This window comes from Triturus cristatus, chromosome 10 (genome assembly GCF_964204655.1).
Source record: "Triturus cristatus chromosome 10, aTriCri1.1, whole genome shotgun sequence".
NCBI classification, from domain to species: Eukaryota; Metazoa; Chordata; class Amphibia; order Caudata; family Salamandridae; genus Triturus; species Triturus cristatus.
Window position 1 is genome coordinate 559,058,847 of NC_140593.1, and position 26,371 is coordinate 559,085,217.

At 49.5% G+C, this 26,371-nt stretch overlaps 1 protein-coding gene across 1 annotated transcript in view; it reads right to left on the reverse strand.

Moving 5' to 3' along the window:
• The window catches only part of LOC146789727 (WD repeat-containing protein 48-like), a 221,094-nt gene that overhangs the window by 65,617 nt on the left and 129,106 nt on the right, over positions 1 to 26,371 (reverse strand). Inside the window, exon 4 of the mRNA XM_085630132.1 lies at positions 10,758 to 10,950. Within this exon, the coding sequence (XP_085486258.1) occupies positions 10,758 to 10,950 (193 nt within the window). The remainder of the gene's footprint in view (positions 1 to 10,757; positions 10,951 to 26,371) is intronic.

The window sequence follows — 26,371 nt, forward strand, 5'->3', positions numbered from 1 at the left end:
GATCCACAGGCTTTGCTGTGCATCACGACACAAATTTGCTCCCTCTACAGGCGTATACCGTTTTAGTGGAGGGCCGCCTGGTCGCCAAGATGACATTACAATCTTCAGGAGAAAGGTCAAAAGCTGTCAACTGTCGCCGCTCAATCTCCACGCAAGGAAGTAGAGACTGGACAGGTTCGGGTGGAGGACCCTCCCCATCTGCTGTGACAGAAGATCCTCTCTTAGAGGCAGTCTGATTGGAGGATCGATGGCCATGCTCAAAAGTCCGGGGTATCAAACTTGTCGTATCCAGTCCGGAGCCACAAGAATGACTTGGGCCCGGTCGCGCTTGATCTTCAGCACGCTGGGTAGAAGTGGTACAGGCGGAAAGGCGCACAGAAGGCCGCAGATCCACTTGTGACGAAAAGCGTCATTACGTGTTCTCTTCGTGGCGAACAGATCTAACCAAGGCTCTCCCCACTGCTGAAAGACCTTCCACCACCTCCGAGTGAAGACGTCATTTGTGATCCATCATGCAGCGACGGCTGAGTTTGTCCGCCCTGGATTTCAGAGAGCCTGCCAGGTGTTGAACCACCAGGGACTTGAAGAACAATTGTTACTTACCTGTAAACAGGTGTTTCTCCAGTATTGGTGTCTTTCATAGATTCACATGCTTGAATATATTCCCCGTCGTCGGAGTGGGAGTCCCACGGTAAATAATATAGCAATATATACAGCCATATTATATATATATATACATATACATATACATAAGTAATCATATAAAAACAGAGATATAAGTAAGATATAACATCAAGAATGTCCCTATATGAAATCTCCACAGAGATACATGGAAAGAGAAAAAAAGACATTCGCAGTCTATCTCTGTCATTATGTTAGTCCAAACTACGGCCAATCAGGCGCCAGCTCCTCTCTAGAACCTTCTCCTCAGAGCTCCTCACCTCAGATTTTCGTAGCACCAAAGTGACTTTTAGAGTGTATGAGGAGAAGAGAGCCTCTGAAGGGAGGAGGGAGGGTCGCATGTGAATCTATGAAAGACACCAATACTGGAGAACCACCTGTTTACAGGTAAGTAACAATTGTTCTTCTCCAGTATTGGGGTGTCTTTCATAGATTCACATGCTTGAATATAGAATAGCTAGCAGTAACAATCATCATTGTTTCCATGATCACACAGCTTCGAAATTGTAATGACAATCAATCTTCTTATGCATATGACAGTACTGAATAACTGTAACAGTATAAATGCATCATTATGTCAATTATAAATGGAAACAATATGGAGGAGGGAAGGAAGAGGCTCATCTTATTTAAAAAGATTGCGAAGCACTGCCTGACCAACTGCAGCATACTCCTCGTTTAAAGATTGTCAAGCAATAGTGTCTTGTAAACGTGTGTCTGCTCGACCACGTAGCTGCTCTGCAGATCTGATGCAAAGGCACTCCAGCAAATAAAGCAGTTGAGGAAGACATTGCTCTGGTGGAGTGAGCCCTCACTGGTGACTGCAATGGCTTGTTTGCCTTTTTATGGCAGAAGACGATGGCAGCTGAAACTCCACGTGCAATAGTTGGTTTCGTCACTGGACGACCCTTGTGAAAGCGTCCAAACGCTATGAATAGTTGATCAGTCTTTCGTAAAGCAGCCGTTCTGCTGATGTAGAATGTTAAACATCGTTCCACATCCAGGGAATGTAATCTCTGCTCCGCAGGAGTTTGCGGATTAGCAAAGAAAGTTCTTAAAATCACTGGTTCATTAATATGAAAGTCTGAAGGCACCTTCGGCAAGAAAGTTGGATTTGTACGCAATACTACAGAATCTGGTTTGAACTGTAGGAAAAAGGTGGATTTACTGTAAATGCATGAATGTCACGGACGCGACGTGAAGACATTAGCGCCCGAAGAAGAGCCACCTTCCATGTTAGATACTTCAACTCGACCTTGTGAATCGGTTCGTCCGGTGGTCTCATTAGTTGAGCCAATACGATGTTCAGATGCCACAATGGAGGAGGGCGTCTAACAGGAGGAAATTTGCAAAATAACCCCTAGAAGAATTGATGGATAATCCTTGAAGAACAAAGGGAAGTTGAACCATCCTGACGGAAACGGGAAATTGCCGCCAGAAAAAACCCCTAAAGGTTGCATGAGAGAATCCAGAGTTAGCGAAATGCAAGAAAAAACGTTAACAATTGTTCTGGATTGGAGTGAAAACTGGTGCGCCCCATTAGATGCACACCAGTGGAGAACCTTTTCCTCTTTAATTTGTACGTTTTCACCGTAGAAAGAGCCCTCGCCTGAGCCAAAATGTCTCTACAGTCCTGTGGAATGTCTAAATGGGCAAATTCACAGTGCTCAGGTTCCAAGCTGATAAGCTCAGTGAGGAGGGATTCGGATGACAATTTATTTCTTTATTTTTTTTTCTCGTCCATCGTCAGAGATCTGCACGAGGATGTAGAAGGATTGGTTCGCATTGAGACAGTAGGAGTAGTTCTGAGAACCTTGCCTGTCGAGGCCAACGGGGGGCTATAGAAGTAGATGGCAAGGTTGCCTCCGCATCTTCCACAGAAACTCGAGGTATGAGTGGGATTGGGGGAAGAACAAACGTAGTCAAACAGATTGTACCAGTTCATCAAAAAGGCATTGCCCAGAGATCCTTTGTGGGGATGCCAGCTTGCGTAATCTCGGCATTTCCGGTTCTCTAGTGTGGCAAAGAGATCCAGCTGTGGGCGACCCTATCGTTGAAATATCCTCTCTAGAGTTGGTTGATGCAACTCCCATTCGTGGGTCGAAGAGGAGGACCTGCTCAGGGAATCCGCAAGGATATTGGATACCCCCGGTCGATGAACTGTTGCAATCATGATGCGATGGTTGACAGACCAATCCCAAATCGACTGAGCTAGTCGAGACAGTTTCGGAGATTTTGTTCCGCCCTGCTTGTTTATATAGTGCATGCAGGTTGTATTGTCTGTCTGTATCAGGACTGATTCTCCTTGGATTAAAGGATGAAAAGCTTTGAGAGCCAGAAATACATAGCCATGAGTTCCAACCTGTTGACGTGGCAGGTTTTTATTTAATTTATTATTATTATTTTTTTTTTTCTTTTCGACATAGACCATTTTCCTTTTATTGATAAATCCTCCAAATGAGCACCCCATCCTTCCAGAGAGGCGTCTGTTATTGTCATGTCTGGTATCATTGTCAGAAAAGAAATGCCTTACGTTTGATTTCACGGTTGTGTCCACCACTTTAGCGCCAACTTCATCCGATCTGTGACGTTTACAACATTGTTTAAAGAATCTGTAACCTGGCGTTTTTGGACATCCAGTTCTCCTTGGATGGGGCGTGTCTGTAATCTGTAATGAGGGATCAATGCAATGCATGATGACGCCATTTTCAGAAATGACTTCAATATTCTTACAGAAACGGATCTTTTTGATCTGCTAAGGGTTACCAGTCGGAGAATTTTTTGAAGACGGTGTTGGGAGAGAAGTGCCCTTGCTGACACTGTGTCTAAAGTTGCTCCCAGAAAATCCGTGCGATGAGAAGGCTGTAGATGGGACTTTGTGGTATTTATGGAGAGCCCTAAGGCGCGAAAACACCTCCTGACAAAGATGTGTGTGTTGTAGAAGTTGAACTTTCGATCGTGATCTTAGGAGATAGTCGTCCAGATATAGAAAGATCTGAACACCCTTGAAACGTAGGACGCTACCACAGGGCCTAGCACCCTTGTAAACACTCGAGGGGCCGAGCGTAGTCCAATTGGTTATAGTTTGAACTGGAAAATCCTCTCGACCCACTCGAACACGAAGAAATTTCCGATGTTGTCGTAGTGTGGAGATATGCAAATATGCATCTTGGAGGTCGATTGTTTCCATGAAATCTCCTTGTGAAAATAATCGCAAGATCTCTACAAGCGTTCGCCTATGAAAAAAATTGTTTCTTTAGATACCTGCTGAGAGCCCTCAGATCTAGAATGGGCTTCCATTCCCCCTTCCTCTTGGTGATAAGGAAGAATCGGGAATAAATCCTTTCCCTCTTTTGAGATCTTGGTACTACTCCTATGGCTCCCTTGTGTTATAGAAGTTGAACTTGTTGTAACAGTTCTTTGATATGAGCCGGTGGTAGTCCGGTAGGTGGTATGGGTGGAGGGAATTCGATGAACTCCAAAGTGTGACCTCTTTCTATAATTTCCAAAACCCACCGGTTCCTTGTATGGAGGACCATTGAAAATAGTACCGATAGATTCGACCTCCAATTTTCTGGGACTGATACAAGTCATGTCTCTTAGGAGTGGAACCCTTGTAAGAGGATTTTCCTCTGTAAATCTTGGAAGACTGCTGTCGAGAAGTTTGCTGTTGGTTAGAGGAATATCGGTTTGAACCCTGGTTATAAAGGTCGATATTGATTGTTTCCTCTTCGAAAATTAGAGGAGGTGCCGCGTCCGCGTGCACCCCGAAAGGGCTGTTTTCGAAATTGCAATGTGCCCAGAGAGCGAGCAGTGTCTGTATCTTTCTTTATCGATTGGAGAGCTTCATCCACATGATCTCCGAGTAAAGCCTCTTCGTCATATGCCATGGTCTTTGACGGTTCCGGCAGTTGCTCAACTAGTGTTGACATATCCGCCCATACTTGACGGTCCTAACGACCCAGGACGGCTAAAGCAGTAGCCGCTCTCACCATGGTGGAAGCCATCGAAGAGAATTTTCACCCTATGGCATCCAAACGACATCCACCACGATCAGGTGGTGCAGTGATCGTAGATGCAGGGTTTCTAGCCCGGCGTTGCGCTGCCTGTGTGACTACAGAATCTGGCTTCACTTGACCAGTGAGGCACGCTGGTGCTCCTAATGGTGATTTGTACTTTTTCTCCAATCTAGGCACCCGTGCTGGAAAACTATTTTAGGCCTTCATAATCTTTTTGCCTTCCTCCCAAATAAATTCGATTATAGGGATTGTATGTGTTTGTTTAACAGGCTGATCTTTGAAATCGTACAGGAAATAATCCTTCGTTAATTTGAACCTTTGTGCTGTCCTATCCCTTAACTGGTGGAACTTGCATATCAACAGGTGGTGAGTCACCAGGTAGCACCGGAGAGGGAGATGGTGTTTGGGCATGATAGTTATCCCACTCCGCCATACCATCATCATCATCATCAGCATCGCCACCATCATCGAGAATCTCACCATCCTCCCTGTCCTGAGGAATTTCTTCTTCTTCTTCAGTATCATGAGGAGGTACTGTGCGAGTTGAAGAATGTCTCAGCGGTACTGTAGGTATTACCACAGAAAGTATTGGAGCCGGTACCGGTTCCGATATAGTTGTTGGCACCACTGGAATAAGCGGAACCACAGACACTTGTGGTGATAAAGGAAAAAAAACGCCGATTATAGTCGTCCAACATGAGTTGCAGATTAATTATCAGTGACAATGGTAGCGTCGCAGTTTGTCTTCCCTAGGAATTTCTTCCTGATAAAATTGTTCCTCATCATCACTATTATCTTCCTGGCATCTTATTACTAAATCTAAGGGACTGTGTGCCGTCCCAACCGATTCAGCTTAACCTTCTTCTGAATCTTGATCTGAGTCAGTGGTAAAACAATGGTGAAGGAAGGCGGGAATCCTCCACCGATAAAACCTCTCTGACATATCTTGTCAAGTACTCGGTGGTAATGGTAATAAAGGAACAGCAGCAAAGGACGAAGTAGTCGCTGTATATGTGGAAGAGATTTGGATTTTTAATGACCTCTGTGCAGAAGTCTTCTTTTTTAAACTTTTTTTTTTTTTTTTTTCACCGATGAGACCAGTCGACGGGCTCTGAGGCATAGAAGGCTATTGAAGACATCTTCGTAGACGGAATCGTCGACGGAACCATTGTCGACGGAACCACCATCGAAAGAATCATTGCCGACGGAACCATCGTCGACGGAACCATCGTCGACGGAACCATCGTCGACGGAACCATCGTCGACGGAACCATCGTCGACGGAGTCATCGTCGACGGAGTCATCGTCGACGGAGTCATCGTCGACGGAGCCATCGTCGACGGAGCCATCGTCGACGGAGCCATCGTCGACGGAGCCATCGTCGACGGAGTCATCGTCGACGGAGCCATCGTAGACGGAGCCATCGTAGACTGTCGGAAACTTTTTTAAACTGGAAAGTTGAAAACCTCACTAGCCTGAGAACTAAGTCTCGTGGGCGACACAGCAGTATTCAATGAAGAAGAAGTGGCAGATGTCATAGTCAGAGACATTTTCTTCTTTTTAAGGAACGGAGCAGGTAAATCCTGTACACTACTGCGTTTTGAGGCTGTGAGGGAACGGCCAGAAGTAAAGTTTTCTACCTCAGAAAATTACTTCATCTTTATCCTTAAGTCTCTGGAGCCACAACAAGAGACGGCCTTCCCTGTCTTTCAGAGTTTTTGTAGAAAATTCTACAGAATTTACATTCACCCACTTCATGGTTAGGGTAAAGACAGTAAATACACTTACTGTGTGGATCTTCTGAGAATAACGTAGCTTTCCACAAAAGAACAAGGTCTAAACAAAGACTTCTTACTTGAAGTCATCCTGAAGAGAAAAACTGAGCAGAGCTCAGGGAGACTCCCTTTCACACGACGTGCGGTAGAAAATCTGAGGTGAGGAGCTCTGAGGAGAAGGTTCTAGAGAGGAGCTGGCGCCTGATTGGCCGTAGTTTGGACTAACATAATGACAGAGATAGACTGCGAATGTCTTTTTTTCTCTTTCCATGTATCTCTGTGGAGATTTCATATAGGGACATTCTTGATGTTATCACTTACTTATATCTCTGTTTTTATATGATTACTTATGTATATGTATATATATATATATATTATGGCTGTATATATTGCTATATTATTTACCGTGGGACTCCCACTCCGACGACGGGGAATATATTCAAGCATGTGAATCTATGAAAGACACCCCAATACTGGAGAACTGATGTTCCAGCCATGTCCAGAGACGAAGAGCCTCTGGATATAGGGTCCACGACCCCACCTGCCTTGTTTGTTGCCGTACCACACATGGCGGTGTTGTCGTCTGTGAATACCTGCACCACCTTCCCTTTGAGAGTGGGAAGGAATGTCTTCAGTGCCAGACGAAATCGCCCGGAGCTCCAGCAGGTTGATATGGAGCCCAGACTCCACTGGAGACTAGTCTTCTGATCTCCGCCTCTCCCAGATGGTGCCCCATCCCAGGACTGGCGTATCCGTCCCCACTGTGAGGTCTGGTTGGGGAAGGGAGAGGGATCTGACTCTGACCTAATCCTAGTTCGTTAGCCACCACTGCAGTTGACATGCAGTCACCTCCGAGATTTGGACGTAGTCTGAAAGATTCTCCTGATGCTGCGCCCACTTGAACTTCATGTCCCACTGCAGAGTCCACATCTGGCATAAACCACCAGCAGGATGCAGGAGGCAATAACCCAGCAGCCTCAGGGTCATTCTCACCGAAATCCAGGATAGAGGCTGAAACATCGGTATAGCCCGAATATCCTGGACATGCTGCTCCGGAGGATAAGCCCGAAAATGCACTGTAGCCAGAACTGCTATGATGAAAAGGAGCTTCTGAGAAGGGGGTGAGGTGCAACTTCGGCACGTTGATAGTGAACCCCAGCGAGTGCAGGAGGTCCGCAGTAGTCTGGAGGTGGGAGACGACAGCCTGGGGCGATCCCGCCTTCAACAGCCAGTTGTCAAGATAGGGGAAGACTGGAACCCCTGATCTGCGCAGATTAGCTGCGATCACCACCATCACTTTCATGAACACATGAGGGGTCCTGGTAAGGCCAAAGGCGAGCACGGTAAACTGGAAATGCTCGTGGCCTACCATGAACCGTAGGTAACGTCTGTGGGCTGGCAGGACGGGGATATGGAAGTATGCGTCCGGCAAGTCCAATGCTACCATCCAGTCTCCGGGGTCGAGGGCAGACAGGACCCGAGCCAACGTGAGCATGTTTAACTTCTCCTTCCGGAGGAAGCGGTTGAGGGCCCTGGGGTCTAAGATAGGACGCAGGCCTTTGTCCTTCTTGGGTACCAGAAAGTAGTGGGAGTAACAACCACGACCAATATCTGGCACAGGGACCCGTTTGATAGCTCCCTTGGCCAAGAGAGCTGTAACGTCCTGGCAGAGAAGGGCCAAGTGATCCTCCGACATGCAATGAAATGACGGTGGCATGGAGGGAGGGGTAGTCTCGAAGGGGAGGGAGTAGCCCCTTCGGACTATCTGCAAAATCCACCTGTCTGACGTGATGGTTTGCCAGTGGGGGAGGTGATGGCGAATCCTGCCGCCCACTGGCCTCTGGTGGCCCTGAAAGGTTGGACTAGGAGGGCTTGGAGGCTGCAGGGGGGTGATGGGTGTACTGGCCCACCCGCTGGCCCCCAGACCTGAGTTGCTGGGTCCCACGTCCATGGCCACGCAGAGGCCGGTGAGCTTGTGTAGGCCGATGGCTAGACTGTCGAGCGTGGCGGGGCAACCATTCCGTAGCCACGAAAGGCAGACTGTGTGGAACAAGAAGTTGACGCGATGCCCAAGGACATGGTTGTAGCCCTAGAATCCTTGAAGCGCTTGAGCGGCAAGTCTGCGTTATCACCGAAAAGATGATGGCCATCAAAGGGCATGTCCAGTAGGGTAGATTGGACATCCCCAGAGAAACCAGACATCCTCAACCAGGCGTAGCGCCTAAAGGCTACTGACGTAGAAACCGTTCTTCCCAGACAGTCGGTGGTAGCCAGCCCACACTGGGTGGTGAACTTAGCTGCGTCTCTACCCTCTGCCACTGCCTGTGTGAGTACAGCCCGGGCCTCCTCCTGGCACTGTGGCAGCACTGGGCAAAAGTATCCCACACTGTATGGGTATAACAGGCCAAGAGGCATGCAGTGTTCACCGACGCAGCGCTAAGCTGGCAGAAGAAAACATCTTCTTCCAAAGGTGGTCCAGCATCTTGGATTCCCTATCTGGGGAAGGCACCCTTAGAGGACGAGGCTTGCACGACCAAGCTCTCGGGGCTTAGGTGTTGGGAGAGGAAAAGTGGGTCGCTTGGGACAGAGTGGTGGCATTTGGCAATCATCCTGTCCACAGAAGCCCCTGTGCTGGGCTTGGAAAGACGTCGGGGAAGGCTCCGAAGAGGCCGCTGCCGGTTGAAGCACGTCCGTCAGGAGGTTAGTCCTGACTGACACCGTAGGAAGCTCAAGGCCTCAGCCGCCCTATGCAACACCACTGCATAGAAAGCTCCCTCCTCCGTAGCCACGGTAGTGGAAGAAAGCATGCCAAGGTCTGGTGAGCTAACCAAACCACTGGCAACACACAGGTCCACTCGCCAGTTTGACTCTTCAAGCTGGTCAGCCAAAAGGTCTACAGGCCCCTCCCAGTCCTCCTCTGGTCGCCACTCAGGGCGAAAAGGAATACCAGGAATGAACAGTGGTGCAAAAGTACCCTTCAGCGCTGGTACCAAGGTTGAGCGACATCGGTCCGGTGTTGTGTCTAAGTCGGGGGTGAGACTGGTGTCGAAGCCGGTCGGGGGCACATCCGACATCGGGGGCGTCGTCCCTGGAATCGGTGCAGATCGAGGCCTGGATCCTTGGGGGCCCTCTGGCGCAGCAGCTGCCGGCATCGAATGCCCAGGGCCCCCAGCCAAGTCTGCGGGGCCCAAAGGCGCACCCGCGGAGTCAGGATGCCCAAAGATGCTATGAAGCGCTTTCTAAAAGGCACGAAGCTGGGCAGGGGACGCACCGGAACCCAGAAAGGGAGGGAGGCGCGGAGCCGTCCCAGAAGCAGGCTCCGAGAGCGACGGCACTCTGGATCCTGCATAGCGTCGGCCGACGGACGGGGCAAAGGCAAAGAGTGATGGTGCTTCTACGCCTTCTTGTGCTTTGACTTACCCGAAGACGAGTGGTGATGGTGGCTCCGCGACCGGTCCAGAGACCTTCTTCTAGACAGGGACCTTGAGATGCGCGGAGCAGACTGCCGGGCCTCCAAAAGCTTTCAGGACTGCTCCCGCAAAGGCTTCGGGTTCATGGCCCGACAGTCTGAGCACGACTTCGGGTCAGGGTCATGCTCCAGGCACCAGAGGCACACGAGGTGCGAATCTGTAACTGACATCAGCTTGTGACCAGAGGTACAAGGCTTGAATCCGGTTCGGCAATGGGACATCCCTCGTACACCAGGAGTCAAAGGCCCAAAAGAAGACTGACAAAAAGTCAAAAAAGGCTAGTCAAAAAGTGACTAAGGGGCAAGCTCTCTCCGGATCTGCGCAAGGCTGGCGCAGAAAAAGAAAACGCGCAGGGGCGGCGTCCTAATAAACACTGTGGCGTCATCCCGGCTACCACGACACCGACGAAGGATGTGGAGTTGACCGATGCCACCTACCGACACGCAGGGGTACTGCTAAGAAAAATTCTCCTGATCCAGTCTGACGCATGGGGGTAATTCTAAGGTAAGGAATCTATAACTAACAGTCTCTTTTAGATCTGGTAAAGTAAGTTGAACCATTATGCATTTGATATCAAGAACTGCATATGTGATGATGAAAAGTTTATCTTAAATCAGCCTACCACAAGACCTCTTCATTTCTTTCTCCTAGCAAGTACCTTTTGAGAATTCAGGATAGCTCTACATAGATCTGCACTGCTTGTATGAAAGAGGGACAACATTGAATAAGAACACAATGCATTTTCCTTCAGCCAAGAAATTAATCTTTCCGTTAAAACAGATTGAACAATTCTGGGCCTCCATCCGGCTTACCTGATCCTGATACAAAAGTTCTATTTTCTCTTCAGCTAACTGTGCAACGTCCTCCTCCTTTTCTTGTTCTCCTGGCTTTTCATTATTGGAGGAACTTGTGGTCTGGGATTCATTATCCAGGTTGATGATTTTTTCATAAACATGCTCCATTACCTTTCTGACTTGCAACATATCACTTGCTGAAAGTCTATCTCTGCAGAAAGAAGAAATGCAAAAAATCTAATTATCTTTCAAAGTTTCCAAAAGAACAAGCATGCTATCAGCCAAAGCCTATTGGTGCTAAGGGCTTTCATTACTTTGATAAAGAGTGCCTGAATCTTTCCAAACAAAGCCCCACACCACCCGCCGTCGAAACACATTGGACTACATGGCCAACCCTGGAACAAAGTCCTCCCATGTACCTCTTTTACATCTGAATCTACCTTCCCCTAAAGATACCATCCAGATCAAATTTTCAAAATTCTTAGGGGGCTGTAGGGCGAAATTATGTAAGTTGAGCTGGGAGGGGATTATAGTAGTGGGGAAGAGAGACAAGGAAAAAGGTGAGAAGGGCTTTTTGCTCAAAGGAAAGTCACTGCAAGTAAGGCAGATAAGATTGGGTGTTTGAAAGTAGGATTCTTTTTCTGCAACAAAGAGCGGAAGAAAAGGCGCAGAGTGCTCATCTGTATTTTTCAAGGCTCCGGCATCATTTAGTCTGCAGAATAATACACAATCCATCCACATCAAACAGAATTCTCCATAAATGCTGCTTCCTACACTATAGGATATGGGTATTGTTACAGAAGAAATTTTAATTTCAACATGGTATATTTCTGAGTTACAACTATAGCAAATAAGTTGGGAGAGTATTTTCATCTTACTCCCTTGATCTCGAGAGCACACACAAAAAATGCCATAATACCTACATCACCAGCATGATTTATCTTGCACATCTCGTGACCCTATGAAAGGGTTATCCTTACCAGGGACTTGAGCAGATGGACAGACGACACATTGTGGATGAGATGGAATGATTATGTTTCTTACCTTGTAAGCTTCTATGCGTTGCATGGATTGCTGTAGATTCACATGCTGCGCACACTCCGGCCATCTAGAGTTGGGGTTGAGTGTTTACAACATGTTTATCTTTAAGGTCGTCTTTTGAGTCACAGGATCCAGTGACGACTCCGCTTAGAGGCAATGTGCATGGTCATCATCAAAAGATTTTTAGACATCAGGTTTAAGTGTAGTGGAGCTAGATGGTGTTCATAGTGATGGTCATGCAGCGTGAATGAAACTAAAGAGAATATCTAGAATATGTGTACATTATGTTGCATAACCACTGACTTCCAGGGAGGTGGGTGGGCCCTTGTGAATCTACAGCACTACATGCGATAAATAGATGCTTGCAAAGTAAGTAACAAAATCCATTTACAGCATGTGACTGTAGATACACATGCTGTGCAGACTGTTAAGCAGTTATCACCAAGTGGTAGCTAGTCACTGAGTGTTGCATATGCTTGGAATAAAGTTCTCAGTACAGCTTGTCTATACATAAACGTTAACGTGCGAGGACATCCACAGAATAGTGTTGGGCAAATGTGTGTGGAGTTGACCAAGTAGCTGCTTTACAAATGACAGCTATAGGCAAGTTACCTAAGAAAGCCATGGACGCACCGCACCCTTCTTCCTAGGGGAAGGAGCTTCTGGGGCGGGGGGGTGGGGGGACGGGTAAGGTCCTTTTGGCCTTGACATAGCAAGTCTGAAAGCATTTGACTATCCATCTAGCAATCCCCGCTTTGGATATAGCGTAACCCCGTCTGGGGTTGGAGAAAGCTACAAACATCTGTGTTTTTCTAAATGATTTTGTTCTATCATTATGGTATAACAGTGCTGTTTTAACATCTAAAGAGTGAAGGGTTCTTTCAGCTCCTGAATGCGGATTGAGAAATAACACTGGGAGCTCAATGGTCTGATTAAGATTAAAAGACGACAGAACTTTAGACAAACATTTCGGATTAGGTTTTAGGATTGCCCTGTCCTTATGCATTTGAAAGAACGGCTCCTCTAAAGTGAGCGCTTGTCTATCACTAACAATTCACAAACAGGTGACTGCTACTAAGAATGCAGTTTTCCCAAAAAGTTATTAAAGTGGACAGCAATGCAAGGACACAAAAGGGGGACCCATGAGTCTAGTTAATAGCAAAATGAGATTCCATACTGGAGCCGGTGGTGTTCTTGGAGGTATTACCATTTTCAGACCTTCGATGAATGATTTGACAACAGGTGTTTTTAACAGTGAGTGATGTTCTCTATATCGTAAGGGCGCAGCAATGGCTGCGAGGTGAAGACGTATGGATGTGTAAGCTAGACCTGACCTTTGGATCAATCAATCAAAACACTTGTATAGCGCGCTACTCACCCGGAAGGGTCTCAAGGCGCTTGGGGGAAGGGGTCCGCTACTGCTCGAACAGCCAGGTCTTGAGTTGTCTCCTGAAGGCGAGGTGGTCCTGGGTCAGCCGAAGGTGGACGGGGAGGGAGTTCCATGTCTTGGCCACCAGGTAGGAGAAGGATCTGCCTCCGGCGGTGGCTCTTCGGATGCGTGGTACGGCGGCAAGGGCGAGGCTAGCAGACCGAAGCTGGCGGGTGGGCGTGTGGAAGGTCAGGCGGTCGTTGAGGTACTTCGGGCCCAGGTCATGGAGAGACTTGTGTGCGTGGGTGAGGAGCCTGAACGTATTCCTCTTGTTGACGGGGAGCCAGTGTAGGTCCCTCAGGTGGCCGGAGATGTGGCTGCGTCGGGGGATGTCTAGGATGAGTCGGGCGGAGGCATTCTGGATGCGTTGGAGTTTTTTCTGTAGCTTGGCTGTGGTTCCGGCGTAGAGGGTGTTTCCGTAGTCCAGTCGGCTGGTGACGAGGGCCTGGGTGACCGTCTTCCTGGTTTCGGTCGGGATCCAACGGAAGAACTTGCGGAGCATGCGGAGGGTGTGAAAGCATGAAGAGGAGACGGCGTTGACTTGCCTGGTCATCGAGAGGGAGGAGTCCAGGATGAAGCCCAGGTTGCGTGCGTGGTCTGTTGGCTTGGGGGTGGTACCCAGGGCTGGGGTCCACCAGGAGTCGTCCCAGGCGGAGGGTGATGGTCCCAGGATGAGGACTTCCGTCTTGTCTGAGTTCAGTTTCAGGCGGCTGTTCTTCATCCACTCGGCGACGTCTTGCATCCCTTCGTGGAGGCTGGTTCTGGCGGTGTCGGTGTCTCTGGTGAGGGATAGGTTCAGCTGGGTGTCGTCGGCGTAGGAGATGATGTTGAGGTTGTGTTGGCGTGCGATGGTGGCGAGAGGTCTCATGTAGACGTTGAAGAGGGTGGGGCTGAGTGATGATCCTTGCGGGACGCCGCAGATGACTTCGGTGGCCTCAGATCGAAACGGGGGGAGGCGGACTCTGTGTTCTTCCGGCGAGGAACGAGATGATCCACTTCAGTGCCTTCTCTTGGATGCCGGTGTTGCTGAGGCGTTGGACTAGGGTGCAGTGGCAGACTGTGTCAAACGCTGCGGAGAGGTCCAGGAGGATGAGTGCCGCTGTTTCACCGTTGTCGAGAAGGGCTCGGATGTCGTCGGTGGCTGCGATGAGGGCGGTCTCGGTGCTGTGGTTGGCTCTGAAACCGGACTGCGAGGGGTCGAGGCATCCATTCGTCTCGAGGAAGGCGGCAAGTTGTCTGTTGGCGATCTTCTCGATGACTTTGGCAGGACAAGGGAGGAGCGAGATGGGGCGGAAGTTTTTGAGGTCGGTGGGGTCCGCTGTTGGTTTCTTCAGCAGGGCGCTGAGCTCGGCGTGCTTCCAGCTCTCCGGGAAGGTGGCGGTGTCGAAGGAAGTGTTGATGACGTCTCGGAGTTGGGGTGCGATGGTGGAGTCGGCCTTGTTGTAGGCGTGGTGGGGGCAGGGGTCAGTCGGAGATCCGGAGTGGATGGTGTTCATCGTGCGGGCTGTGTCTTCGGTGGTCACCGTGGTCCAGGTGCGGAGGGTGGCGGTGGGGTGCGTGGATGGTGCGCCGAAGCTGTTGAGGATGTCTGCAATCTTGCGGTGGAAGAACGAGGCGAGGGAGACGCAGAGATCTTGTGAAGGGGTGATGTCGTTGTTGCCAGTGCTGGGGTTGGAGAACTCCTTGACGATGCTGAAGAGTTCCTTGCGGTCGTGTGCGTTGTTGTCCAGTCGATCCTTCAGTGATTTCTTCTTGGTGGTGCGGATGAGCTGGTGGTGCTTGCAGGTGGCGTGTTTGAGGGCGGTCATGTTGTCAGTGGTCTGGTCGAGGAGCCAGGCTTTCTCGAGGGTGCGGCAGGTCTTCTTGGAGTCCTTGAGTTCGTCAGTGAACCAGGGGGCCTTCTTGCTTCTGGGGTTGCTGGGAGGGTTCTTCAGTGGTGCGAGGTCATCGGCGCAGGCGGTCAGCCACTGTGTGAAGTTGCGGGCTGCTTCGTTGGGGTCCGGTGTGTTGGCGGGTGGGTTCTGGCTGAGGGAAGTGGTGAGCTGGTCGGCGGTGATCTTGCTCCAGTTTCTGTGAGGAACCTGTTGTGGGTGGTGATGGGTAGTGGTTTTTCTGAAGCTGAAGTGGACGCAGCTGTGGTCGGTCCAGTGAAGTCCGGTGGAGTGGCTGAAGGCGATGTGCTTGCTGGATGAGAAGACGGGATCAAGCGTGTGGCTGGCGTAGTGGGTGGGGGTGTTGACCAGATGCTTGAGTCCGAGGTTGGCGAGGTTGTCCAGCAGGGTGACGGTGTCGCGGTCCTTGTTGTTCTCCAGGTGGAAGTTGAGGTCCCCCAGGAGGATGTAGTCGGCGGAGGGGAGGGCGTGTGGGCTGATGAAGTCCGTGATGTCTTCGCTGAAATGGGTGCGTGGTCCCGGGGGCCTGTAGATGAGGGTGCCTCTGAGGGTCGTCTTTGGGTCGGTGTGAATCTGGAAGTGTAGGTGTTCGGCGTAGGTGTCGTCGGCGTCGGTCGTGATGCGGATGGTGTTCTTGTGGACGATGGCGATGCCTCCTCCGGTTTGGTTGACGCGATTTAGTAGCTAGCATTACACATTTTGTACTGTAGGGTTGATAGGATCAATGTGTTGAGCCGTGCAGTAACATACAGATCATTTCCACTTAGCTGAATAGCAAGTTCTAGTGGTAGAGCCTCACTTCTTTAAGAAGGTTCATATATTCAGACGGCAGATTTAGGTAACCAAACTCTAGGACTTCAGGAGCCAGATGGCTAGATTGAGCCGTTTGGTTTCTGGGTGCCTGATTGTCCCATTGTTTTGTGTCAGAGATCTTGCTGACTGGGGAGCTTCTCGTGAGGGACCATTGACAATTCCAGTAATGTGGGGTACTGTGGTTGTCATGCTCATGTGGGAGCTGCTAGAATGAGGGTGAGACGGGTTTGCCTGAATTTCCTCACCACATATAGAAGTAATGGGAGAGGAGGAAAAGTGCAGGCAAATATCCCTGCCCAGTTCACCCATAATGCATTGCCTATTAACTGTGGGTGGAAGCGAAGTGCTGGCATTTTGCATTTTTCTGCTGTTTGGAATAGATCTAGCTTTGGTGTACCCCATCTCTTTTTAGGACTTGTGGGTGGGCGTCCCACTCGTCGACTTTTTGCTGTGTCCTGCTTAGGAGGTCCGAAGTATCATGGTCTACTCCCAGGAGATAATCTGCCAGGAGTTGAATGTGGTGTTGTAATGCCCGTCTCCATATGTTCTGAACTAACTGACATGAGTGGAAAATGAGTGCCTCCTTGTTTTTGTATATAATACATTGCTGTCATATTGTCAGTTTTTATAATGACCTCCTTATGATGAATGTATGATAGGACGGACTTGAGCTCTAACTGAATTGCAAGGAGTTCTAGAAAACTGATGATTAGTTATTTGCAGAGAAGTCCATACTCCTTGTACTGTCATTTCTAATATGTGCGCCCTTCAACCCATGAGTGAAGGGTCTATGGTAATGGTCACTTGCGGATTTGGATCCTGGAGGACCCTTTCCTAAAGCAGATTGTAGCTGTTCCACCATTGCAGGGAACAATTAACTGTTGGCTGAATCACCACTAGATCCTCTATACTGCCCTCCGCTTGTGACGCTAAGCACTCCTGTAAAGGGTGCATGGAAATATGCATTTTTGAGGTTGAGGTTTAGGTTTGTCACAAACTCGCCTTCCTGCAAAAGTGGAATTACATCCTGAAGGGTCACCATATGAAAATGTTCCGATAGGATGTATTGGTTGAGTGGCCTGAGGTCTAGAATAGACCACAATGTTCTGTCATTCTTTGAGACTTGAAAGTATAGTGAATATATTCCTCTGCCCAGATACATTTTTGGAACTGGTTTGATGGCTCCTTTGGCAAGGAGTGCCTTTACTTCTTCCATGAGAAGATGAAAGTGTTGAGGGCTGAGGATGTGTCTGCATGGAGGAATGTTTGGTGGGGTTGCTAGGAGTTCTAGACAGTTAACGTGCTGCACTATTGAATATGCTACTTACCAGTATGCATCTGTTCTTGGCATGTAGGGCTGCTGACATTCATATCTGTGCATAGATCGCCGCCTAGTGTTGGGTCCGGATGTTTGCACGTTGTTGTCCTGGAAGAGTCTTCGAAGTATCCTTGGATAGGTGACTCCTCCCCTGGACTACAGTGCGCATGTGCATCCTCTCCATCCTCAGATTGTTTTTCGCCATTGTGGCAGTGATGGAGTAGATACAGAAAGTGATGACCATGCTTGCAGTAATTCTGAGAGCTGCAGCTGCGACAGGCGCCGGGGAGGAGGGAGGGCGATATGAATGTCAGCAGCCCTACATGCCAAGAACAGATGCATACTGGTAAGTAGCATATTCAGTTCGAGGCATGTGGGCTGCTGAATTCATATCTGTGCATAGAATACATAGCAGTGCCCTCTATTAGCGGCGGCTACCCGTGCCAGCTGCAGCGGTCTGAAAAAGTGTCTTGAGAACAGCCTGTCCTACAGCTGCCTGCTGTTTTGACTGCACATCTACACAATAGTGTTTTGTAAATGTGTGTGTAGTGGACCATGTGGCTGCTCTGCATATATCATGCAGGCGAATATTTCCTAGGAAGGCCATGGAAGCCCCCAACTTACGTGTTGAGTGGGCTCGTGGTGGAATAGTTAATGTGCGTTTTGCCTTTTGATAACAGATTTGAATACACTTAACTATCCATCTGGCTATCCCTGCTTTGGAGATGGCGTTACCTTTGTGGTGTGGGGCAAAGGCAACGAACAGTTGTTTTGTCTTCCTGAATGGTTTAGTCCTGTCGATGTAGTACATGAGGGCCCTCCGTACATCTAGTGTATGTAGTGCCCTTTCTGCAACAGTTTGTGGGTTTTGGAAGAAAACGGGCAGTTCAATAGTCTGATTCATGTGGAACTGCGATATTACCTTGGGCATGAATTTGGGGTTGGTACGTAGTACGACCCTGTTGGCGTGAACCTGAATAAATGGCTCTTGAACGGTTAGTGCCTGGAGTTCACTAACTCTTCTTAGGGAAGTGATCGCTACTAGGAAGGCCACTTTCCAGGTAAGGAATTGAATCTCGCATGAGTGTAGAGGTTCAAAGGGTGGACCCATCAGGCGTGTGAGGACCAAGTTGAGGTTCCACATTGGAGCCGGTGGGTGACTAGGTGGAATGACTCGTTTGAGCCCTTCCAAGAATGCTTTGATGGCAGGCACTCTGAATAGAGAGAGGTGCTGCCTGGTTTGCAGGTAGGCTGATATTGCGGTCAAATGGACACGTATAGAGGTGTACGCCAGATTGCATTGGTATAGGTGTAAGAGGTAACAGATGATGTTGTGGATGGATGCGTCCAGCGGGTTGATGTCATTATTACCGCAATAAATGACGAACCTTTTCCATTTGGCTGCATAGCAAGCCCTGGTAGTGGGTCTCCTGGCCTCCTTGATGATGTCCATACAGTCAGGTGGCAGGTTGAGATAGCCAAACTCTAGGACTTCAGGAGCCAGATCGCCAGGTTCAGCTGTTGCGGATCTGGGTGCTGAACCTCTCCATGGTTCTGCGTCAAATGCGCGGGTTTGATCCGCAGCCTTTGATGCGGCACCACGGAAAGTTCGAGGAAGGTGGTGTACCACGGCTGGCGTGCCCACGTGGGAGCAACTAGGACGAGTGTCAGGGAGTGTTGTCGCAGTTTGCGAGCCACCAGCGGTATCAGCGGCGCTGGGGGAAAAGCGTACGCAAATCTGCCGGACCAGTTCATCCATATCGCATTGCCCTGCGACTGCGGATGTGGGAATCTGGCGGCGAAGCTTTGGCATTTTGCGTTTTCGCTTGTCGCGAATAGGTCTATCTCTGGATGACCCCACTGCTGGAAGTACGGTTGGAGTACTGATGGGTGTAACTCCCACTCGTGCATCTGGTGGCTGTGTCTGCTGAGCAGATCCGCCATCTGGTTGTCCTTGCCGGGGAGGTGTTCCGCCATGAGGAACATGTTCCTCTGAATGGCCCAATTCCACATGCTCTGAGCCAGATGAGACAACTGTGGAGAGTGTGTTCCTCCCTGCTTCTGTATGTAGTACATGGCAGTCATGTTGTCCGTCCGGATCAACACGACTTTGTTGCACAGATGTACTTTGAATGCCTTCATGGCCAGGAAGATTGCCATCAGTTCCAGAAGGTTGATGTGCATCTTCTTCTGTTGTGTCGTCCATAGTCCCTGCACTGTGTAGTGGAGTACATGAGCTCCCCATCCCTGGAGAGACGCGTCCGCTGTCAGTACTATTTGCGGAACAGGCTCTTGGAACGGTCGGCCCTTGCAAAGGTTTTGTGGATTCCACCAATGCAGAGAGTTGTATGCCCGACCGCTCACCAACACTAGGTCTTTCAACTGTCCTTGAGCCTGATTCCACTGACGCGCTAGGCACTCCTGAAGTGGGCGCATATGTAACCTCGCGTGCGGGACTATGAAGATGCAGGAGGCCATCATGCCTATCAACTGCATAAACACTCGCGCTGGAAGCGAGTGATTGGGTTTGAACTTGGAGATCAGCAGTTGTATGCTGTTGATCCTCACTAAATTTGGCTGAGCTGTGGCCGCCAGAGTGTCTATAGTCGCACCTAGGTACTGTTGTACGTGTGCGGGCTGGAGATGGGACTTCGGGTAATTTAGTGAGAATCCCAGACTGTGAAGAAGGTGAATGGTGCGGGACATGTGGCTTGCACATTGCTGGGCTGACTTCGCTTGAACGAGCCAGTCGTCTAGGTAGGGGTAGACGTGTATATGCTGCCTCCGTAAATGTGCTGCCACCGTAGCTAGGCACTTCGTGAAAACCCTGGGCGCTGTTGTCACGCCGAAGGGAAGGACTTTGAACTGATAGTGCTGCCCCTGAACAGTGAACCTGAGGTATTTTTTGTGTGAGGGGTGGATGGGTATGTGAAAGTACGCATCCTTGAGGTCCAGTGAGGCTAGGAAGTCTCCCTGCTTGAGAAGCGGAAGGACTTGCTGTAGGGTGAGCATGTGAAAGTGCTCCGAAAGAATGTACTGGTTCAGGGGTCTCAGGTCTAATATAGGCCTGAGCGACCCGTCCTTCTTTGGAATTAAAAAGTAGAGGGAGTACACCCCTGTACCCTGCTCGTGGATGGGGACGACCTCTATAGCGCCTTTTAGAAGCATACTTTGCACCTCTTGCTGTAAGAGCATTAAGTGCTCTGAGGACATAGGACGGTTTCTTGGTGGTATTGTGGGTGGAGTGGAGGTTAACTCCAGACAGTAACCGTATTTTATAATATCTTTGACCCACCTGTCCGTGGTGATGGAGTTCCACGTGGACAGGAACCTTTGTAGTCTTCCCCCGACAGGTGTTATGTGGTCGGGAGGAAGGGAGAGGGCGTCACTGCTTGTTCTTGGGGGAGGACCTGGTGTTGCCGTAGCCACGTCCTCTGCCCTTTGTACTGGAGCCACGATATCCACCTCGGGTGTTTTTATCGTAGGTGGTCTGTGTATTGCCTTTGTTATACGTTTGGTGTGACCCCTGTCCTCTACCTGCCCCCTTGTTTCCGGGGCGACGAAAGCAGCCGCTCCGAAAGGACTGAGTTTGGAGGGCGCCCATGGACTTTGCAGTGTCCGTGTCCTTTTTTATCTTTTCGAGGGTGGTGTCAACCTCTGGGCCGAATAAATAGTCGGGGTTGACGGGCTGGTTCAGTATGTTATTTTGTACCTCAGGCTTGAATCCTGAGATTCGTAGCCAGGCATGTCGTCGCAGCATGACGCTTGTGTTTATGGCCCTGGCAGCCGTGTCTGCAGCATCTAGTGCACATTTGATGGAAGCATTTGTGAGTAGCTGCCCCTCTCTGATAAGAATTTCTGCACCTTCTTTGAACTGGTCAGGGAGATGTTGGAGTAGTTGCTCCAATGTGTCATAGTGCGCTCTATCGTAGCGAGCGAGGAGCGCTTGAGTGTTGGCTATGCGCCATATGTTGGCAGCCTGGGCGGCAACTCGCTTGCCGGAGGTCTCTAGCACCTTGGACTCTTTGTCCGGGGGAGGAGCGTCACCTGTCGTTTGCGAGTGTGCCCTCTTGCGAGCATTCGCTACGACGATGGAGTCGAGTGGTAATTGTCCTTTGATGTAAGTAGGATCCCCAGGTGCTGATCTGTATTTTTTATCAATCCTGGGGTTTATCACTCGTGCCCTGGTGGGTTCCTTGAAAATGTCCTTAGCTGGTTTGAGGACCCCCTTCAGCATTGGCAGAGTTTTTACATGTCTTTCTGAGGATGCAAAAGTGTCCATTAGAAAGTCATCCTCGATGGTATCTGAGTGAAGCTGTACCCCATGGTTATTCGCAGCACGTTCAATAAGAGCGTTGAACGCCGCAGTATCCTCCGTGGGAGATGTTTTTGCCCCATAGAGTTGTGGGTCCTGTGTATCGAGAGGTGCACTGGGGTCTGCAGGGTCGCCCCAAGTTTGATCAGGGTCCTGCTGGTCATCAGGGTCTGTGTCTACATGGTAGGGTGCTTGGTCATCCATGTAGTCCTCCAATGCATCCGTGTCGGAGCGCGTGGGGGAGAACCGGTGTGGATCCTGGTAGGAGGAATGGAACGGTTCATAAAGGAGAGGTTCTGATTCCACCGGCAGCTTCCTTTTTAGTGGGATCCTGAAAGGGTCCAATGGCGGTTCCGAAGTTATTCTTCGGTCGTGGAGAATCATCCTGCCAGTGTCGGCGTCGATGACCCGTGACGGAGACGTCTCGTCCGGTGGAACCGGAGTCTGGGTAACCCGTGTCCTGAGTTGGAACATCTTCGGGATTGTTGACGGAGGCAAGCCGAAGGTAATGTTGGCTGGCCCCGTAGAGGTTGCTGGAGCTCCGATCGGGCCGGAACCCGACGGGTCTTTGAGGGCCGCCTTGGTTTTGTTGCTTTGCGTCGCAGCAGGCCGCACTTGGGGCGTCTTTGAGGCTTTGGCACCGGGCAGGTTCGTAGAGCCGGGCGTGGATTTTTTCGGTGCCGGCGGGTCCTCGAGTCGAGGTGTGGAGATCACCGTCGACGTCCTCGATAGGTGAGGCATCGGCGTCGTCGAGGGAGCGACGCGAGGCGAAGCGGGCGGTATTGCCCTCGGTGTTGTTGGCGCCGGTAGCCGAGTAGGTTTCTCGGTGCCAATGGCCTTTTTCCGCTTGTCGACTCCGATGTCGCCCGATTCCAGTTCGGCACCGAAGTCCCTCTTGGTGCGGTCGGTGCCGACGCGTTGCGCTGGCGTCGAAGGCGTGGAAGGCCTCGATCCCACTAGCGCTACTTTCAGTTTCGGTTTCGTATGAACCGGAGCAGCTTTCGGTTTCGGTTTTGTGGTAGGGAAACCAGCTGGCTTATGCAGCAATGGCTGCTGCTGTACGTCCGAGGCCGGGCCCGAGGGCGGGGCCGAAGAACTACGGGATGGATCTCGGGTAAGGCCCGAAGGCGATCCCTCGACCGGAGCCAAAGGCTGTGGCGCTGGTGTTTCTTCGGTTTGAACAGGTAGGCCTTGTTCATCATTGGAGCTACTCTCTTCGGCCCCTAAGGCCTCCTCGTCGTCTCCTACCTCGGTGTCGTCTTCACCTCTGTGGAAGAGTGACTCGTCGCCCTCGTCCGATCCGGGGTCGTGTTCGGAAACGGGACTGGAGGGTATGACTTCTAATTCTTCGACGAAGATGTCTGTTGGGGCCGGTGCCGCGTGCCGCGCCTCGAGTCTCGCCGCTCTTCGGTTCCTTAGAGTCTTTTTGGAACGGAACCGGGCACAGGCCATGCATGTCGATTCGTCGTGGTCCGGCGAAAGGCATTTGTTGCACACCGGATGGACGTCGATGTGTGGGTACTTCGCATTGCATACCGGACACCTTTTGAATGGCGTCCTGGATTCCATCGTCGAAGTAGTCGATGGACAGGTAAATGCGAAAGAAGTCGGTGCTGAAAGTTAGTAAACTAACAAAATGCTATCGAAACCCGATCGATAAACAGTACCGACGCGAACTAAAGGCCTTTTGGCCTCGACCAAATATTTTCCTAACTTGAGCTAAGATAGCACATCCGAACCCAATGGCGGAAAAAAACAATCTGAGGATGGAGAGGATGCACATGCGCACTGTAGTCCAGGGGAGGAGTCACCTATCCAAGGATACTTCGAAGACTCTTCCAGGACAACAACGTGCAAACATCCGGACCCAACACTAGGCGGCGATCTATGCACAGATATGAATTCAGCAGCCCACATGCCTCGAACTCACAGTACCCACTGGTCCCACGTGATTACAGCCCACTGTGTCTGAAACCACAGAAGTCTACCCCCGACAGGAGCTGGGTGGTCGAGGGGATTGGAACGCAATGGGAGTCACTGTTCAGAAGTGGAGGCGGCACCTTTAGCTGGAATACCTCTGCACTTTCTCCCGTTTCTATTGCCTCTGCATGATCCACTACCAAAACCTTTTCCTCTGTTGTTGGTAGGCCTGATGCGTCACTGGCAGGATTACCTCAGATGTGTGGTGGGTGCTTTACCTCCACACCTGCCCTGCTGCTTCTGAAAGGGCTGGCACGAGCCAGCTGTTTGCAGCGCGCCCATCACTTTGGCCATCTCAGTGTCCTTTTCAATATTTTCTAACATCTCATCGACCTTCAGGCTGAAGAGATTTTCGGGGGCACTAATAGAAGGTGTTGCTGCACCTGAGGTTTGAATCCTGAAATAGGCAGCCACGCATGTCTGTGTAAAAGGACAGCAGAAATGTTACTCATTGCTGAAGTGTGAGCTGCATCCAGAGCACATCTAATGGTTGCATTAGATGCAAGGTTCCCATCTGTGACAACATTTTACCCTTTTTTATATTCACATGGGAGCTGGAGGAGATCTTCCATCTCATCCCATTGTGCCCGGTTGTATTTAGAGAGCAGGCTTACATAATTAGCAATGCACCAATGATTGGTATTCCCTACAGCCCCCTTCTGGCGGCAGCCTCAATCTGCTTACTCGCCTTTCCAGGAGGAGGTACATCTCCTGTCGCTTGTAATGCAGAGTGTTTCCGTGCTGTAGCCACTACTAGAGAATATGGGGACGGATGTCCACTGATGTGGAGTGGGTCTGAAAGAGGCCTTATACTTTCTTTCCACCCTAGGTGGCAGTACTCTACCTTTTACTGAGTCCTTGAAAATCTCTACAGATTGCTTCAGCATTGACTATCGTTGGTAGATTATACAGATTTTTCTGTTCTAGATAAAGTCTCCACCAGGAAGTCCTCTTCCTCAGGTGTGACATGCTTGTCTACCTGGTGGTATGCTGCAGCCCTCTCTTTTTTTTTTTTAAGCCATCTTTATTGGCATTTCACGGATTAATCCAAAACGGTGTTTCACATAGTATACACAGTAATAGCAGCAATTCTGTCTTCACAAGATCTGATTCTCATTGTAACACAATTATAACTTCTGTGCCACTCAAATCAAAATGTAACACACTTCATCCACCCATCCCCTTCGTGTCTTGAGTCCTTTATCTGCACTTTCTTCTTAAGCTCAATAACCATCATCCTGAATGCAGTACATTTTATCAAGCTTCAGAATGTCCTTCCCCCGCCCCTTCGGTACCCGGGTTTTGTTTTGTCCCCCTCTTCCACCTCCTCCCCTTGAGGGTCTCTTAGGTCTGCAGTCATCGCAGATCACGTCTGCACATCATCTGAGTTTTTCATCATTTCTAATTTTTTTCATCCGGATCAATTCAGCCGTAGCCCATTCACTGAACTCTCTTAACCACATTTTCTGATTCACTTTTTCTGTTTTGGACTGGGAATTAGATCCAGTAGGACTGAGCGTATTGTCCTAGGAATGGACCATGCTGTAGCCTTGTGTATTTTTTCCAGCCTGCCCTCCCAGAAGAGACTCAAGTTCTGGCATGCCCATATCATAGGAACGAAGAAAGCTACTGGTTCACCACATCTAGGGCAAGCATCCGACCGTTCCGGATACATTTTACTTAATCTGTACAGGGTTAAATATACTTGGCGTATGAGGTTATATTGAATTAATTTAAATCGTGCATTGGAACTTACTTCCCGTACTCCCTCATGCACTCTCGCCTAGTCCTGCTCGGATATGGGCTCCTCCGATTCCTCCTCCCACCTTGTCTGTATCTGAAGGGCTGTGGCTGGCATGTCGTCTCGAAAAGAGATAAATATATATATATATATATATATATATATATATATATATATATATATATATATATATATTATCTACTGGCGGTCGCCAGTAGATAGTTATAGTTAGGACCGTGTTTCCATAGGAAATCCGCAACATTCTATTTGGAATAACTGGCGCCGGTTGACGAATCCTCGCGAAATTTTCAAAATAGGTGGGGCGCTCCGCTCCGCTCCTACCCTGAAAGTCTCGGGGGGATTTGTCAAGCGGGGGCCGAGAAAAAAGGGGGGTCCCAAAACACGTTTTCCCCATGCAATTTTCCATAGGGACCTTTAGTCCAAGGTACAGCCCGAACGGCTGAACAGAATTACTTGAAATTTGGCAGAGAGGTAGTCCTTAGCTCAGGGAAGTGCCTTTTGCAGGTCTGGTGTCAATCTGTTCAGTAGTTCCTGAGAAAATCAAAAGTAAAATCATATATATATGTGGGCGGAGCCTAACCACACCTCATCCTGAGATCTGATTGGCTGTCAGCACTTCATCCAAGAAGTGTTGGCAGCCATCTTGGGACCAATATACATGATAGCACCTCATTAAAAAGCATTGCAGTTAATAGAAGGTTTTAAGACTTTAGTTACATTATAAATCATTTGTTGATGGTACCATACTCATTTTAGGAATTATGGTATGTTCTAAGGTGATTTCACCATGTGAAAAAGCCTTCTGCTGGGATATCATGAATCATGTTTGAGAGAAAAATATTTTCTCATGCTTTTCCCACAGAGGTTTGGAAGGTGATCTATAAGCTAAACTGAGAGCATATTTTCTGTAAATTCACATTATCTTTCTCAGTCATGTGAGAATGAAGTCTGACATTCTCAGTAAAACATGTACATCCAACAAGGGCAGAGACTGTCAGTTGATTCCTTTGTGTTCTACTGCAGCTTCCCAGAGTGTCCCAAAGAACAACTAGAGCGCTAACTGTCCTACTTATGATAAACGT